Source organism: Hyaena hyaena, unplaced genomic scaffold (assembly GCF_003009895.1).
Source record: "Hyaena hyaena isolate Hyena2069 unplaced genomic scaffold, ASM300989v1 scaffold_259, whole genome shotgun sequence".
NCBI lineage: Eukaryota > Metazoa > Chordata > Mammalia > Carnivora > Hyaenidae > Hyaena > Hyaena hyaena.
This window is the reverse complement of record NW_024080886.1, coordinates 1,382,057-1,399,683: the sequence shown is the minus strand read 5'-3', so window position 1 is coordinate 1,399,683 and position 17,627 is coordinate 1,382,057. Positions and strand designations below refer to the sequence as shown.

Genomic DNA, 17,627 nt, shown 5'->3' with positions numbered 1-17,627 from the left:
TCCACTCATCCACCCATCTGTCCATCCATTCATCCATTCACCCATCTATCCATTCATTATATACATCCATCCATCCATCCATACATACATATAACCACGAATCCTTCCAACCATCCATCTGTCTGTCCACTCATCCATGATATCTTTTTTTTTTTAATGTTTTTTTTTTTAATTTATTTCTAGGAGAGAGAGAGACAGCATGAGGAGGGGAGGGTCAGAGAGAGAGGGAGTCACAGACTGAAACAGGCTCCAGGCTCTGAGCTGGCAGTCAGCACAGAGCCCGACGCGGGGCTCGAACCCACGAACCGCGAGATCACAACCTGAGCGAAAGTCGGACGCTTAACCGACTAAGCCACCCAGGCGCCCCTCCATGATATCTTTATATCCATCTGTTTATCTATCTATCTATCTATCCATCATGTATCCACCCATCTATCCATCCATCCATGCATCCACGCATCATCAATCTATCCATCCATTCATCATATTCATCCATCCATAATGTATATCCATCCATCCATCCGTCCATCCACTCATCCATCATATCTTTTTTTCTATGTATCTATGTATCCATCTGTGTATCTATCTATGTATCTATCTATGTATCTATGTATCTATGTATCTATGTATCTATCTACTTATCTATCTATGTATCTATGTCAATGGTTTACAACCCAGAACAATTCTTCCCCCAGGGGACATCTGTCTTTGTCATTTCTGGTGGACACGCTGAGGAGGAGCTCCTGCTACCATCGGGTGGGTGGAGACCAGAGAAGCCGTTCCACACCCCACATTGCAGAGGACGCCCCACATCAGAGAGTGACCCACCCACACGTCACTAGGCCCGGGGCTGAGAAATTCTGCCCTAAAGAAGGAGTCTGTCCACACTGTCCCTCGAGGCTCCACCTCTGGGCGACCCCCTTGACAGCACTCCTTTCGGACGTCACGTGGTCCCCATGTATATTTATGATCACATAAATTTCCTGGGGGATTTAATATCGGATGACATCTTAGTTTTTCCTCATCACCTTCACTGTTGCTCGGTAAGTCAGTCACAGGAACACAGATATTGTACTATTTTGCTTTTAATTTGTTTGTGTTTAAAGCATGCTTCATGCCACCCTTCTGACTCCTGAGTTTTCCCGCATCGCCTTTCTCCACCACCCCAATCCGGAGTCTGACCTCTGCAGGCCAGCTGATGGCACCGGGGCACGTACCGTATTCGGGCACCTGAGTCAAGCTGGGCCAGTGAGATGCAGAGCTATAAACAGATTTATTTTAAGGAATTGGCTCACACAATTGTGCCGGTGCAAGTCCAGGATCTGCTGGTGGGAGCAGCAGTCTGGGTCAGTCCGAGCCTGAAGCCTGTTCTGCGGGCTGAATGCCCTCTCGCTCGGGGGAGGGGCAGGGGGGGGGCTCAGGTTCTGTTCTCCTAACTCCTTCAACTGATTGGATGAGGCCCACCAACGTTAAGAAGGACGATGTCCTCTGCTCAAAAACTCACTGATGGTCCTGTGCTGATTTTACTCATTCGCAAAATGCTTTCACAGAAACATCCAGAATGGTATTTGGTCACGTACCTGGGCACCATGCGTGCGGTTAACTGTCACAGATGGATGGACTCCTGAGCCAGGAGGTAGAGGGCTTACGTCTTTGCTCGTATGATCCACGGAGAGCAGAGAAAGTCTGTCTGCAGGGAGCAGACCACGACACGACTCAAGAGAAAAGCAGACACGCAAGGCAAAGAAAATATAACATGTGACCCCTGCAACCTTCCAACGTCCATGGCTAAGCTGGGGCCATTTCCTTCCTTTTTTTAAAAATGTTTTTAACGTTTATTTATTTTTGAGTGGCAGACACAGAGCACAAGCAGGGAAGGGTCAGAGAGAGAGGGAGAGTCAGAATCTGAAGCAGCTCCAGGCTCCGAGCTGTCAGCACAGAGCCCGACGCAGGGCTCGAACCCACGAACCGTGAGATCACGACCTGAGACAAAGTCGGACGCTCAATAGATTGAGCCCCCCAGGCGCCCCCAGGGCCATTTCCTTTCTCACAGGCAATGGATCACCCCTGAATCCTGACGAAGGTGCCGTAGCCCAGGCCGGGTTCTACCACTTTCTACGTCTTGAGAGATTGTGCCTTCCTACCCTCCAGGGGCTCAGGCATCTGCTGCTTAGACGTCTTCGGGGAAATCCATCAATTTCCCACCTGCTCCAAGGACATTTTTGGGAAACAAACGCAGTTCATAAAATCAGGAGAATGCCCCCTCGCCCCCTGGCTAAGTGGAAATAACACGCTTTCCTTCCTTGGGGTGGCTGGCGGGGGACTATGACTCAGCCACGAACAAAGAACTGAGGTCGGACGCCCTCCAGTGAGTGGGCCCTGAGAACACGACGCTCCGGGGGCGAAGCGGACTCCCAGGGCCGCCGAGGGGGTGATTCCATTCGCGTGAGGTTTCCGGAACGGGGAAAGTCCGCGGAACAGAATGGAGTCAGTGGCTGTCGGGCGCTGGAGACGGGGAGTGCAGAGGGATTGCGAACGGGGATGGGGTCTCCTTTGGGGAGATCAGAATGTTCTGGAATTGGATAGACGCGGTGGCTGCACAACTGGGTGCATGTGCTAAATGTCGTTGAATTGTGCACTTTCAAGTCGTGAATTTTATGTTTTGTGGATTTCACCTCCATGAAGAAAAGCACCTGTTTTTAAGGTCTTTTTAATGTTTATTTATTTATTAAAAATTTTTAAATGTTTGTTCATTTTTGAAAGAGAGAGAGACAGAGCGTGAGCAGGGGAGGGTCAGAGAGAGAGAGAGGGAGACACAGAATCCGAAGCAGCTCCAGGCTCTGAGCTGTCGGCACAGAGCCCGACGCGGGGTTTGAACCCACGAACCGTGAGATCATGACCTGAGCCGAAGTCAGCCTCCCGGGCTCTCCAATGTTTAATTATTTTGAGAGAGAGACAGACAAAATGTGAGCAGGGGAGGGTCAGAGAGAGAGGGAGACACAGAATCCAAAGCAGCTCCAGGCTCAGAGCTGTCAGCACAGAGCCCGATACGGGGCTCGAACTGTGAGATCGTGACCTGAGCTGAAGTCAGAGGCTCAACCGACTCAGCCAGCCAGGCGCCCCGAAAAATACCCATTTTTAAATAACCGAGCTGACTTTTGGGGACCCCAGGGTCACGGGAGCAGAGCTCTTGCTTGCGTAGCCGAGAACACGTACGAAAACCCAGCGAATCAGAGAACACTTTCTGTGGACCTTCGTGCCGTGAGTCAGTGTTGACGATTTTCACTGTAGCATTTCAGGCGTCTTCTGAGCGCAGTCCCCGAGATGAGACATTTGGTTAACCGTCTGTGGGCAGATACACAGCACGTCCAAGTAAGAGTCTCGCCCGCGTTGGCCCGTGTGGGTCCGTTTCTGGGTTTTGTTTGTAAGCTGCGTGCGGTGCTGTGGGCACGCACACGTTTCCCCGGTAAACATAGACCTTCTGAGCTGGGGGGGGGGGGGGGGGGGGGGGGGAAGGCGCTTCTGTAGACAAATGTCCCAGGGAGAAGAGCACGGTCCTGTGTGGTTTGCTGAGCAGCTGAGCCCCTCCCCGTGTCCCTTGGTGCACGAGAGCCTTGCCCTCGCTGGACAAGCATCCACTGGCCGTTGCGTGCACAAGGGAAGACGCGATAAGGTGAGCTTGCTTTCTGTGGCTGCTCATGACTGCAGGGCCGTGCGGTGGGAACGGAGGCCTGGGCGTGGAGCCGTGGCCACGGGGGCTGGCGAGCCACTCTGGTAGATGGAGAGAAGGAAGGGGGACACGGTGCTCAACGCCCTTTCCAGCCCTGCACGTTCCTGGAACTCTGCATGTGAGTCTTTTCAGGCACCGCACCGTGCCTGCTGATTGATAAGGGGAAACGGAAGGAGAGGAAAGCAGGAAACGAGCCACCCCCACCCTGCTCCCCACGGCTGGGGAGCGAAACGCCCACGGAAACCCCACCTGAAATGTGGGGCGTCTCCCGTCCCACAAGGCTGGGTAACTGCTGTGCGATGGTAACCGGGCTGTTGTGCCAAACAAAGGCGGGAGACCGTCCCTATGTGTGCAGGCCGCACATCCGGGGGAGGAGACAGAAGCGTGCCCCATGTGCAGTGACCAGCATAATGTCGGTCCCAGCACATGATATTTGAAAACAATAATTATGGTCGAAAACACCCATGATGGACATAACGCTGCTGTGCGCAGTAAGGGTGGGGCCGGTGGGGTGGCATTAATGCAACATGATGCGAGGGTGATGGCCATCCAGTCAAGAGAAATTGGCCAACATGGCAATTCTGTCATTCAAAACAGAGGAGATGAGTGAAGAGAAAGGTTTGCGAATATTTGTGATGAGTTTGTTTCTATTAAAGTCAAGAGGGTAGAAATATAAAAAGAGTAGGTAAGTGGCTGGAAGTGGATGGATGGATGAACGGATGGATGGATGGATGGGTAGATGGATGGATGGATGGGAGGATGGATGGATGGATGGATGCATTGATGGATGGATGGATGGATGGATGGATGAAAGGATGGATGGATGGATGGATGGATGGATGGATGAAAGGATGGATGGATGGATGGATGGATGGATGGATGGATGGATGGATGCATGAATGCATGGATGGATGGATGGATGGATGGATGGACAGATGGCTGGAAGGATGGGTGGATGGTGGATGGAAAGAAGGAAGGAAGGAAGGAAGAATGGATGAGTGGATGGATGGACGGACGGACGGATGGATGGACGGATGGATGGATGTATGGATGGATGGATGAGTGGATGGAGAGGAGAAGGGCTGGCCGTGCTCTGACATTGGATCCTAGTTGAGGAAACTGGTCACTGAACTTCTCACTGGCTGCTCAGGACCGGGCCCTGCCCCTGGGTCTCTCTGGCAGGCCTCACTTGTTGGACACCTACCTCATGAGGCCACTACCCTGAGCCTCCCCCAACTGTCACTTGTCACTGGAACGTTCCAGATGGCCTATCCCTGCACGGTTTGCTCTGAAGGCCATGCTCTTTCCTGCTGTGGCTCACTGCAGCCTGGTGCTCTACTCTATCCTGAATTACACCGCAATTACCCTAAAGTGAAAAGGGAAGGCCAGCACACTGGTGAGAGGTGTGAGGACGTCATTTCTCTCAGAGGGAGGGACACTTCTGTATCTCGGTTTTGGATCTCCACTTCCTGTTCTCAAGCCGCCCTTCGATATGATCTCTACAACATCTGATTTCTTACTCTTGTTGTTGAGAAATCAAGAGAAATCATCATTGCATGAAGACACCTCACCCATCTCTCCAAAGCACAAACAACTCATGCAAGGGGGACAGTGTGAAAGCACATTCAGCTCCAGGAAACACCGTGTTTTCTGTGTCCATTCCAGACAGGCCACTTAGGTGAGGGGACGCAGGAGATTAAATTGATCTCAACAGATCTCTGGATGCCGAGAGCTGGCTGTGGGGTTCAGCTTTGTCCCTACAACCATGAGTGTTCTGGTCTGTCTTGGATCCCACAAGAGCTTTGCATGATCTCACCCAAGAAAAGACGGAGGCCACTCTGTGCCGAGAGGCCAGTATCCCCTCAATTTCCTTCAACAAGCACTGGACATCAGCCCTTAGGGTTCCTGAGGTGATGTCCTGAGAGGAACCCGCTCTTGCCATGGCCGTGCTTTTAATCGCCCATTCACATCTCCCTTCAAACCACTTGCCATGAGTTGTATCACCTTTTCGCTTTGTTTTCCTGTGGTGAAGACTTAACCTGATTGTAAAGTCTGATCTGATCTGGGCTCCTGGGAGGTGATTTCTAGGCCATACCGCATCCAGTCCTGTTTTGTTCACCTGGGGATTTTGGCTATTTCACTATTTAGTGATGCGGTTTGTGAAAAGGGCTTTGGGACGTGCCTAATCAGTTCCAACCTCCAAGAGGCGATGAAGACCAAAGATATCATCGTGAGCCTCCAGAAGGGGTGGGAGACTGGAGGTCAGACACAAGGAGAGTGTGTCATCAAGTCCCAATAAAAACTGCATGTCAAGGCTCAGTTGACCTTCCTGGTTGGCAGTATTCTATGTGTCATGTTGCACATTGATGCTGGCATGGGAGGGTGGGTGGGGGGATGGATGGATGGTTGGATAGATAGGTGGATACATGAGTCAGTGGATGCATGCATAGATGGATAACTGAATTGGTGGATAGTTGAACTGATAGATGGATTGATAATTGAACAGGTACATGGATGGATGGATAGATGGGTGGATGGATGGATGGATGAGTTGGTGCATGGATGGATGGATAGTTTAATGGATGGATGGGTGGGTAGGTGGATGTATGTATGTATGTATGGATGGATGGATGGATGTGTGGATGGATGGATGGATTAGTTGGTGCATGGAAGGATAGTTGGATGGATGGATGGATGGATGCATGGATAGATTAATTGGTGCATGGATGGATAGTTGGATGGATGGATGGATGGTTGGTTGGATTGGTGTGTGGTTGAATGGATGGGTGGACGGATGGATGGATGGATGGACAGACAGACAGACGGACGGACGGACGGATGGATGGATGGATGGATGGATGGATGGATGGACAGATGGATGGATGGATGGTTGGATGCGTGTGTGGTTGAATGGATGGATGTGTGGTTGGATGGATGGATGGATGGATGGATGGATGGATGGACGGACGGAAGGATAGATGACTTGGTGGACAGATGCATGGATTGACGTATGATTCACAGTTTCTCTTCCTTGCATCCCAGGGCTATAGCTCCCATGTGATGGTTTTTCCTGCTCTTTGCTCAGAGCTCCTCATCTTACTGGATAGCTCACACGAAGGCTGCAACTGTCTCCAAACCAATGTTATCCCGACTGGACCCCCCACCTGCCTCCTTCCTGCCCCAGACTGAGCCTTCTCTTAGTTTCCTTATGCCGTTTGTGTCATGGACCTCACTCGGTGGGCGGAGCCTAGGTCCTCAGGGTCATTCGTATCTCCGTTACCACTACCTGTGCAATTCAGGCAGACGCCCTTGATTCAGTTACAAGTCCTTTATCCCTCCTCATCCCCATTTCTCCATCTCGTCCGGGGAAGTGCCACACTTCCCCCGACCTTCATGTAATGTTGCATCCTGTTGAGTGAGTACACCTATGCCTGACTCGGTGTAGGGGTGTGCTATCTGGCTTACTCAGCACCCTAAATATGTGCACTGGGCTGCTTCCAATTCTCAGAAATAATGCTGCCAGGAGCATTAATTGCACAGGAACCTGACATATATGCAGGAATATATGTGTGTAGTATATACATGTAGTATGCGTGTGTGTTGCACACACATACATAAACATACCTGTGTGTGCACACATATATCAAAATAACTTGTACGTGGTCCTTTGTGTATCTGTGATTACACAATAATTACAGAATAATTGTAAGTACACAATAATTCTTTTTTTATTTTTTAAAATTTTATTTGTTTTTGAGAGAGAGAGGCAGAGAACGACCAGGGGAGGGGCAGAGAGAGAGGGAGACAAAATCTGAAGCTGCTCCAGGCTCTGGGCTGTCAGCAGAGAGCCCGAAACAGGGTTCTAACTCACCCAGTGGGAGATCATGACCCAAGCTGAAGTCAGACATTTAATAGACTGAGCCACCCAGGCGCCCCGGCTGCGGGGGGAAATTCTCCAGGCTGACTTACCAGCAGTGGAACTGGTGAACTGAAGAGAATGTGGGCACACTAAAAACGGTAATTATTATACCTTGTCAAATTGCCTTTCAAAAACCAGGCTAATTAACACACCCAACACCAGCAGAGGAGAGAGAGACTGAAGTTCCCGCCCCGTCCCCAACTCATGGTGTGGCTCCTGGAAACACAACAGAATACCTTTCTCTTTTTATCTTGCTGCTTATAACTGGCCGAGCAGTTCCTGAGTTAAAACTTCTGGGGCAGATAAACTTTCTTCTAAGAGAATGAGTCGCACGGGGTGGATTTCGTAAATAGGGTAACGTTCATGGGAAACCACTGAACAGGCCTCTGCTGAGGCCGGATGAGGGATTAAGGTACTGACCTTGAAGACCTTTGGCCTCAGATCAGACCAGAGGATTAAGATGCAGAGCTCCCTCCAGGGTTCCTTAGGGTGGTGGGCGCGCCACCTGGTGGAAAGGAGATGTTTTGAATAAAGGTTTCAGAGGCACGAATTTATGAAGTGGATGGATGGAGGCAGAGACGGCTGGATGTATAGTTTGTTTGATGGTGGTATGGAGAAGCAGCTGAGTGGATGGATGGTGGGTGAATGGATAGACGTGTTGATGGATGGGTACATGAGTTGATTGGTGCAGGGTGGGTAGGTGGTGGGAGTGCATGGAGACATTGAGTGGATAGGGCGTAGATGAGTGGACTTAAAGATGGATTGATGGGTGGGTAAGAGAATGAACACGTGGATAAATGGTTGGATACATAGATGGTTGGATGGATGGATGGTTGGATGGATGGATGGATGGATGGATGGATGGTTGGATGGATAGATGGTTGGATGGATAGATGGATACATGCATAGCTATTCATGTATGCATACACTTATCTAGATCTACACACTTAAATCCTCAGCCATTTTTCTTGTACAAATATATTAATGGAATCTTTGAATCTGGGTCAATGTGAAAGATATCAGTTCAGAGGGAGGAGGTGTCTAACGTGGAGGGAAGTGTGTGATCTCAGGGCAGCCAGAATTGGGTTGGTTCTGCATCCAGAACCAAGCATCCAGTTTGCTGGGCTCAGTGGTGCCTCGTTGAATGCCTACATCTAGCAGGGACCTGCGTCCCTCTGTGCCAGCCCCAGTCAGTTAAATAATGAGGTCATGGTGGGGTCTGGTGAGGTCTAACCCAATGTGACTGGTGTCCTTATGAGAGGGGGACTCAGAGACGGACGCACAGAGGGAAGATGTCCATGTCGTGATGGACACATGGGGTGATGGGGTCACAAACAAGGAATGGCGCCAGCCTCCAGGGGTGGGAAACTCGGAACAGACTTGTCCTTAGAGCAGCCGATGGCGGTCGCGGTGCTGCCATCTCGATTTCAGACTTCTGGTCTTCAGAACTAGAGAGGATAAATTTCTGTGCTTCAAGTCCCCCCACCCCAATGTGATAAATGTGCGATAGACACATTTTATTTACTCATTCATACTTTTAAACTTTTTTTTTTTAGGGGGAGAGAGAGAGAGAGAGTGCATGAGCAGGGGAAGGTCAGAGAGAGAGAATCCCAAGTGGGTTCCATGCTGTCAGTGCAGAGCCTGATACAGGGGTTGAACTCATATACTGTGAGATCGTGACCTGAGCTGAAACCAAGAGTCAGATGCTTAACTGACTGAGCCCGCCAGGCGTCCCCACAGCATTCAGGCATAGAGTCCAGCCTCCAGAGGCCACACATAGTTAGAGTCATAGAGTCCAGCCTCCAGAGGCCACACATAGTTAGAGTCATAGAGTCCAGCCTCCAGAGGCCACACATAGTTAGAGTCATAGAGTCCAGCCTCCAGAGGCCACGCATAGTTAGAGGCATATAGTGCAGCCTCCAGAGGTCACACATAGTTAGAGGCATAGAGTCCAGCCTCCAGAGGCCACACAGCTCTGAGCTGTCAGCACAGAGCCTGACACGGGGCTCAAACTCACAAACTATGACACCATGACCTGAGCTGAAATTGAGAGTGAGATGCTTAACCGACAGAGGCACCCAGGCGCCCTGTGATAGGCACGTTTTAAAACATCTCAGTTTCTGTAAATCAGTAGTCCAAGCACAAGCTAACTGGATATCCACTTAGGGACTCAAAAAACTGAAATCAAGGTGTCGGCCAGAGGTTCTCATTTGAGACTCGGCTGTGTTACAAGCTCACTTCAGTTCTCTGTGGCTGGAGCATTGAAGCCTTCATCTCCTAGAGGCCAGCTACTAATTCCTGCGAAATGATCTTCTCCATAAGGCAGATTGCTTCTTTTTCAAGTAAGGAGGCTGTGTCTGTGCTACTTCAAATCTTGAGCACTTCTTAATTCTGACTTCTTCACCTGATTAGGCCAGGTCCACCCCCCAATCATTTTTCTTTTGATTTGCTCGAATGAACTGATTATGGACTTTAGTTACAGCTGCAAAATTCCTCCATTTTTGCCACAGGATCCTGGGAGCAAATCCCATCATACCCCCAACCCTCATGCACACCCGGCGAGAGCGATTTATATTAACTATACACACACCACAACAGCGCACAAGATTGCGGCTGCAGATACTAGGGGCCTAGTTTTTCTATTTCTGAGGTGCACCCGGAGGAGGGAAATCTTGCCCCGAAACGTAAAAGGATTTTCCTTGAACGTTTTTGAAATTAGTATAACCGTCTCTTCCGTGCGCTCGTTCAGGAGTATTTCATTTCTTCATGGGCTTTGCAAAGTCTTCAGAGAGCAGAGTAGAAAAACAGTTTCCCAATCGAACAGTTCCCGAGGGAAACTTGCGGACAGCCTTGGGGAGAACATCTCTCCATTCCCAAGGGGAAGAAGTTAAAGACAGCAAATACGCAGTGCCCCCCCCACCACCACCCCCGAGAAGCCTGCCCGGGTTCAAACAGCCCTCCCAGACCCCAGACCCTCTGTTTCCTCCATGCGAGGAAGAAGTCGCGATCGTATTTATTTTAATGGATAGTTGTTAAGACCCGGAACGCCCACCCACATATCCAGGAGCCGCCCTTGACCTTGGGGCCCCTCCCCCCGCCCCCTCTGCGGCGCACGTTTCAGTGTTCGCCGCGTTGAACAATGCAGGGTCTGTGTACGTGGCCCCCGGCCTGGATTTTCGCTTTGCAGACTTGTGACCTATTGGAGGCATCAGAAGAAACACGTGCCTCATGCAGTGTGGGACCTTCATGAATTGTAACTTTTAATTGGTAATTGCATTATGTCATACGTCATTTAAAAACCATATATTACGTGTAAAACGAATTATGATGTTGGTGTTTAAACTTTATGTATTTTAAGACCAATTCTATCAAAGTAAGAAAGGTGACATTGTTCAAGCATGAAAACGGTATGTACTTGCTTTGTTATATATTCTTACGTAGTTTTTTAATATAATTATATTTCAGTGCCAATATAATTGGTAAGTGAAAGTAATTAAAGAGTAAATAAGCGAATGGTAGTCCGATGTTAATGCTGTTTGATCCGATGCACGGTTATACTGCAATTCAGACGGTATAACCCGTTTGGCTCCAGGCTGCGGACCCCGCTGCGCGACCCCCGGCGGGGCCTCCGAAGCGACTGCCGCGCAGGTGGCGGCTGGGGGGCGGGGCGCACTCGCTCACCTGCGCACGCGCAGTTCAAAGCCCGGGCTGGCCCGCCCCCCCCACCCGGGCTCTCCCGGAAGTCCCGCCCTAAGGGGCAGGGCCAGAGCCGGCAGGAGTAACGGGGAGCCGCCGCGCGGCCACTTCCGCGGGCACGAGCGCCGGAAGCGGAAGTGCGTCACAGGGGCGGACGGTGGCGACGGCGGGTGGCGTCTGGGGCGCCTCCGGCGGACGGTGGCGGCGCCGGGCAGAGAGGCCGCGACTGCCGGGGTCGTCGAGGGGTGGCGGTGAGCTCGGGCCTGGGCGGCGGTGGCCGGGGGCGCAGGCGGAGCCCCGCTCCGGTAAGCGACGATCTGCGACCATCCCTTTCCCCGAACCGGGCCGGGGGGTCCGGCGGGCCGTGGTCGTCAGGGGCCGGGGTCTGTGAGGGCCGGGGGCTTCGGGGGTGCGGAGTCTGTGAGGGCCGGCGGTCCGGGAGCTCTAGGGGTTCGGGGGTCTGAGGGCCTGGGGCTTCGGGGGGCCGGGGTCTTTGAACGGCGGGGGATTCGCGGGTCCGGAGTCTGTGAGGGCCGGCGGTCCGGGGTCTCTGGGGGTCCGGGGATCTGAGGGCCGGCGGACCGGGGGCTCTAGGGGTCCGGGTATCTGAGGGCCGGGGTCTTCGGGGGGCTGGGGATTCGCCGGTCCAGAGTCTTCGCGGGGCCGGGGTCTGTGAGGGCCGGCGGTCCGGGGGCTCTGGGTGTCTGGGGATCTGTGAGGGCTGGGGGCTTCGGAGGGCCGGTGTGTGTGAAGACCAGGGGCTCCGGAGGGCGGGAAGTTCCGGGGATACGGGGCCTCTGAGGGCCGCGGGCTCCGGGGGGGGGTGGGGGGGGTCTGTGATGGCCGGGGGCTCCAGGGGCCCGGGGTCTGGGGGTTGCAGTGTGTGCGGGCCTGGGTTCTGCGAGGGCCCGGGGTCTGCGAGGGCCCGGGGGTTGCAGGGGACGGTTCTGCGAGACCGGGGGGCTGGGGGAGGGGTGAAGTCTCTGAAGTCCGGGGTTCGCGAGGGTGAGGGACTCCCGGGGGCTGGGGGCTCCCGGGGCGGGGCGGGGGTCTGGAGCCTGGGAAGCCGGCAGTCGGCGGACCCCCGGGGGCCGGGGGGCAGGGGGAAGCTGGAGTCTGAGCACCTGGGGGTTCTGGGTGTCAGGGGCTCCTGTAGTCGGGGTTTTCGAGGGCTGGGGTCTGCTGGGCACTGGGCTCCGGGGGGGAGGCGGGGTCTGTGAGGGCCGGGGCTCCGGGGGCCTGGGGTCTGCGGGGTGTGCAGTGTGTGCGGGCCTGGGGTCTGCTAGGGCCGGGGGCTGCAGGGGGGGTGGGGGAAGGGGGAAGTCTGGGGTTTGTGAAGTGTGGGGTTTGTGAGGCCGGGGGCTCTGGGGCTCGGGGCGGGGGCTGGAGTCTGGGAAGCCCTGGGTTTTCGAGGGGAGGGGCTGGGGTCTGGGTGGCTGGGGTCAGGGGAAGCTGGCGTCTGAGCAGCTGGGGGCTCCGGGTGTCATGGGCTCCCGGAACCGTCGTCTGCTGGGACTCGGGTCTGCAAGGTCCCGGGCAGCAGGGTCCTGGTCTGCGGGTCTCCGGGGTGGGGGGGTCACAGTGTACGAGGCCTGCGGGCTGGGAGCTCCCGAGGGTGGAGGTCTCTGGAGGGCTATGGGGGCAAGGGGTGGGGGCTGGGGGCAGGGGTCTGCGCAGGTGAGGAGTTGGACGGTGCTGGAGAAGCCAAGGGTCCTGTGGCAGCGGGCGTGCCCTCGAGGCCATGGCCAAGCTGGGGTTTGTCCTGGGGAGTTGTGGGGCGGGGGTCCGAAGGGTGATGGACGCCAGTCAGGGGGTTTGGGGAGCAGTGCACGCAGAGCCTGGAGTCTGGGCAGCTGGAGGGAGGGAGATCGTAGGGGCGGGGCTGTGCAGGGGCCACCTGGGGTCCGCAGGGGAGCCGGGCAGAGGCTAGCAGGTGACCGGGTGGGGGCGCTGTGCCGTGGGGCCCTCGGCGTCCTGCGGCAGGTGCTAGGTGGCAGCCACGGCTGTCACCCGTGCCCTGGACTGTGCCGACCCGGCCGCCCGCAGGGACCGCTCCCCGGTGCGCCTGGGGCCTCACCGGAAGTCTCCGGCAGCCCTGGGGCGGGGCGGCCCCCTGTGTTGTCTGGGCTCCTGCCCGGAAGAGCGCCCCGTGGGGTCAGCCCCATGGGGACATGCTGTCCCGGAGGCGGCGGGGCACGCAGGTGCGACCAAGCAGGGAAGGGCCCCTGCACTTGTCCCTTGGCCTCGGCGACGGGACACACCGCCAGGCCCCCAGTCACTGAGCCGGGGTTTCTGATTGTTGTCTGGCCGGAAGCTTCCTTCCTGTTTTTCTGGGCCCGTCCTTCCCACACGCTGTGTCCTGTCCGGGCCAGTCCTGCGGCCGCCGGGCAGCGAGGTGCAGCGGGGGTGGGCGCGGCCCTGGGGCACCCACAGGTGTGCACACCAGGGGTGTGGGGGTGTGCGGGGCGGCCAAGGCTCACCCGCACCTGCGAGGCTCTTTGAACGCTCCTCGCCACATTGTCTTTTCCCTTCGAGTCAAAGAAATGGCCTCATCTCAGGTGACGGTGGCTTTTAATGAGATAGAGGCCAGTGGAGACGCACACTTGTTTGTCCCCTGCTGGCCTGCAGAGGCTGATGCTCTCTGCAGTGACCCTGATCCTCACCCCTCACCCTCACCCTGACTCTCCCCCTCCCCCTCCCCTACACTCTCATCCATACCCTCCCCTTCATCCTCACCGTGATCGTGATCGGCACCCTCACCCTGACCCTCACCGTCACCCTGACCTTCATTCTCACCTTCACTCCCAGCCTGATCCTCACTCTGATCCTGACCCTCCCCGTCACCCTCCCTCTCCCCCTGACCCTCAGTGTCACCCTCAGCCTGACCCTTACCCTCACCGTCACGCTGACGTTCACCTTCTCCGTCACACTGACCTTCATCCTCACCCCGACCTTCATCCTCACCCCGACCCTCACCCTGACCCCGACCCTCAGCCTCACCACTGCTGTGTGTTTCAGGCCCCAGCTCCCGGCTATGGCAGCGGCCACCATAGTGCACGACACGTCTGAGGCGGTGGAGCTGTGCCCCCCGTACGGCCTGTACCTGAAGCCCATCACCAAGATGACCATCAGCGTGGCGCTCCCGCAGCTGAAGCAGCCGGGCAAGTCCATCTCCAACTGGGAGGTGATGGAGCGGCTCAAGGGCATGGTGCACAGCCACCAGTTCTCCACGCTGCGCATCTCCAAGAGCACCATGGACTTCATCCGCTTCGAGGGCGAGGTGGAGAACAAGAGCCTGGTCAAGTCCTTCCTGGCCTGCCTGGACGGCAAGACCATCAAGCTGAGCGGCTTCTCCGACATCCTCAAGGTGCGTGCCGCTGAGTTCAAGATCGACTTCCCCACGCGCCACGACTGGGACTCCTTCTTCCGCGACGCGAAGGACATGAACGAGACGCTGCCGGGCGAGCGGCCGGACACCATCCACCTGGAGGGGCTGCCCTGCAAGTGGTTTGCGCTCAAGGACTCGGGCTCCGAGAAGCCCAGCGAGGAGGTGCTGGTGAGGGTGTTCGAGAAGTTCGGGGAGATCCGCAACGTGGACATCCCCATGCTGGACCCCTACCGCGAGGAGATGACCGGCCGCAACTTCCACACCTTCAGCTTCGGGGGCCACCTGAACTTCGAGGCCTACGTGCAGTACCGCGAGTACGTGGGCTTCATCCAGGCCATGAGCGCCCTGCGCGGCATGAAGCTCATGTACAAGGGCGAGGACGGCAAGGCCGTGGCCTGCAACATCAAGGTGAGCTTGGGGTGCCCCCCGCCCGCTCCGCCGCGGAGAAACGCCAGCGGCCACACTCACGGGGCTCTCCCAGGACTCGCAGGTGGGGGAAGGGCGCAGGTGGGCGGCCGCGTGGGGCAGGGTGACACCGGCAGTGCTCCCCGCGGAAGGAGCCGAGCAGGGCCACGTCCTGGCCCGGCGTCCCTGTCCCCGGGGCCGAGGGTTCCCTGTACTGCGGGGACTCGCACGTGGGTCACCCGCAGCCACCGCGGTTGCTGGCCGCGAGCGCCGGCAGGCGGCCTGGGCGCAGGGCTCCGCGGTCCCGCTAGCAGCGGGGCCTCCCATCCTAAAGGGGGACTTTCCCTTTCCATGTGAACGCTGTGGCGGGTCACGTGTGGTCGGGTCGCGGCTGGGGTCAGGACGCTCCGTGCACAGTCCGGAGGGAGCGGGCGCCGCAGATGCGACCGCGGGGTTCCGGCCACGCGGGGGGCAGACCTGTGCCCGCTCGCCCGCCGCAGGGCTCTCTGCACCAGGCTGTGCCAAGCGGTCCCGCAGCCGCGTCCCGGCCGCGTCGTGACCCCGCCCCGCTTCCTCCCGCAGGTGTCCTTCGACTCCACCAAGCACCTGAGTGACGCTTCCATTAAGAAACGGCAGCTGGAGAGGCAGAAGCTGCAGGAGCTGGAACAGCAGCGGGAGGAGCAGAAGCGCAGGGAGAAGGAGGCGGAGGAGCGGCAGCGGGCGGAGGAAAGGTACCCGTGCAGGGCGGGGCCTGGGTTTGCGTGCGCGGCGCGCAGGGGTGGGGGTGACGGCGCGTGTGTGCATGAGGGCGTGTGTGCGCAGGGGTGGGGGTGACGGCGCGTGTGTGCATGAGGGCGTGTGTGCGCAGGGGTGGGGGTGACGGCCCGTGTATGCATGAGAGCACGTGCGCGCAGGGGTGGGGGGTGACGGCGCGTGTGTGCATGAGAGCACGTGTGCGCATGCGCTGCGCCTCCGCGGGGCCGGACCGCCGCCTCCGTGCACAGCCTCGCTGCGCGCTGTTCCAGCCCAGTCCGATCAGGACCTCGCCCCTGTCGCCCTTGTACGTTTCGTGTCGTCGTCGAAGTAGCGTCAGGAACGGGACTTACTTACGTTTCGGGGAGATAGAAATTCTACATGTTCCGCCAGTTGTGCTGGACTTTCGATATTTTCCCCTCCACCCCCAGCTGCCACTCGGACAGGCTGCCTTCGCGCCCTCACCTGCCCCCACGCACCTGCGCGCCGCGGCTCCGCCACAGTAGGAAGGTCCCAGAGTCCGTGTCCTGGACCCTGGCCGTGGGAGGAAGTGGGCGCTCGGCCTTGAGCACGGGGCGCCCTGTGTGCTGGGTGGAGGCAGTTCAAGGCCACAGGGCTCCCCGACGGCGGGCGGCGCCGCCTCTGTGGTCACGGAGGCTCGGCCGCCCTGCCCCGTCGCTGCAGCGCCTGCACCGGGTGGTTGGCGCTCACGCAGCACTGCAGCGGGGCTGGGCGTCCTTCCTGGGCGGTGAGGAGCCTGCGGCCTTGGCCTTGGTGAGGCGCTGACACGGGGGCCAGAGAGGCCCTCTGCGCCGCCTGCAGGGGGAGCTGTGGCCCCGGACATGCTCCCACCTGAGGGGTCTGGGGACCTGGTGCGTCCCCGTCCCCTGGGCTGCACGTCTGCACCTCGGGAGGGACCCGGACGGGCCTCCCCCTCCTCAGCCGGGCCGTGCGCTACCTGGGCTCCCGGCCGGGGCGCCCGTGCCTTTTCTCACCAGCCCCCTTCCTGGGTACTTGACTGTCCTGACGCCACAGCGCACGTGAGACCGGCTCCCTGTGGCCCTTGCTGACCTGGCCTATGCAGCTCTTGGTCTCCTGCTTGCAGTTGGGGCCTCATTGTGGGGACCCCTCACCTCTGGCGGAGCACGGACCATTTAGGCTGCGCTCCGTGTGCAGTTGCTTTCGGTGGAAGCCGGCACAGGACTCCCGTAAGCTCCGTCAGCGGGTCTGCGCTGTCCGGGACCCCGCATCCTGGGGGTCACACCCACTGTTCACCGGGTCCTTAGGGGGGGGGTCACGGCCCCTGCTCACTGGGTCCTGGGGGAATCAGAGCCCGTGCTTACCCCAGGTCCTGGGGTGGGGGTCACACAGGTGCTGTTTTCTGTCCTAGTGGCTGCCTTCCACACACTCGTACGAATGGGAGCGTAGGCTGCATAGTCTACCTTGTTTAGTCTTTTCCCTAGCATAGTACTTCCAGAATGTTCCACATGGCTGTGCTCACGGGCATTCCGTTCATTCTATTGACTCCCACGGCCGCTCTGTGGAGCTGCAGTGCCGGCGCTCTGTGCGCATTGGGAGCACATTTGAGTATCAGCTGTTCGCTGAGCAGCTGTTTCTGAGCCTGGGGGTGTCCGCTGGGCCGGCGCGGGGGGCGGGCGCACGGCGGGTCCCACGGGCTGGCGCGGGGGCGTGCGCGTGCTGGGTCCTATGGGCTGGCGCGGGTGCTTGTGGGGGGG

The 17,627-nt window shown here is 57.0% G+C and overlaps 2 protein-coding genes across 2 annotated transcripts in view; one reads left to right on the top strand and one right to left on the bottom strand.

The window, feature by feature from the left end:
* Window positions 1-11,487: 11,487 nt before the first annotated feature.
* LOC120240548 (proline-rich protein 2-like) lies at window positions 11,488-14,303 on the bottom strand. The gene is made up of 5 exons (XM_039245289.1): window positions 14,238-14,303; window positions 13,607-13,763; window positions 13,356-13,475; window positions 12,846-12,978; window positions 11,488-12,559 (listed from the first exon to the last, which is right to left on the bottom strand). Exons 1-5 carry the CDS (start codon window positions 14,301-14,303, stop codon window positions 11,488-11,490), a joined length of 1,548 nt encoding a protein of 515 aa, XP_039101220.1.
* The window catches only part of AKAP17A (A-kinase anchoring protein 17A), an 11,456-nt gene continuing 5,335 nt past the window's right edge, over window positions 11,507-17,627 (top strand). The window contains exons 1-4 of the mRNA XM_039245287.1: window positions 11,507-11,650; window positions 14,364-15,141; window positions 15,721-15,869; window positions 16,323-16,665. Of these exons, the coding sequence (XP_039101218.1) occupies window positions 14,380-15,141; window positions 15,721-15,869; window positions 16,323-16,665 (1,254 nt within the window). The 5' untranslated portion in view covers window positions 11,507-11,650; window positions 14,364-14,379. The remainder of the gene's footprint in view (window positions 11,651-14,363; window positions 15,142-15,720; window positions 15,870-16,322; window positions 16,666-17,627) is intronic.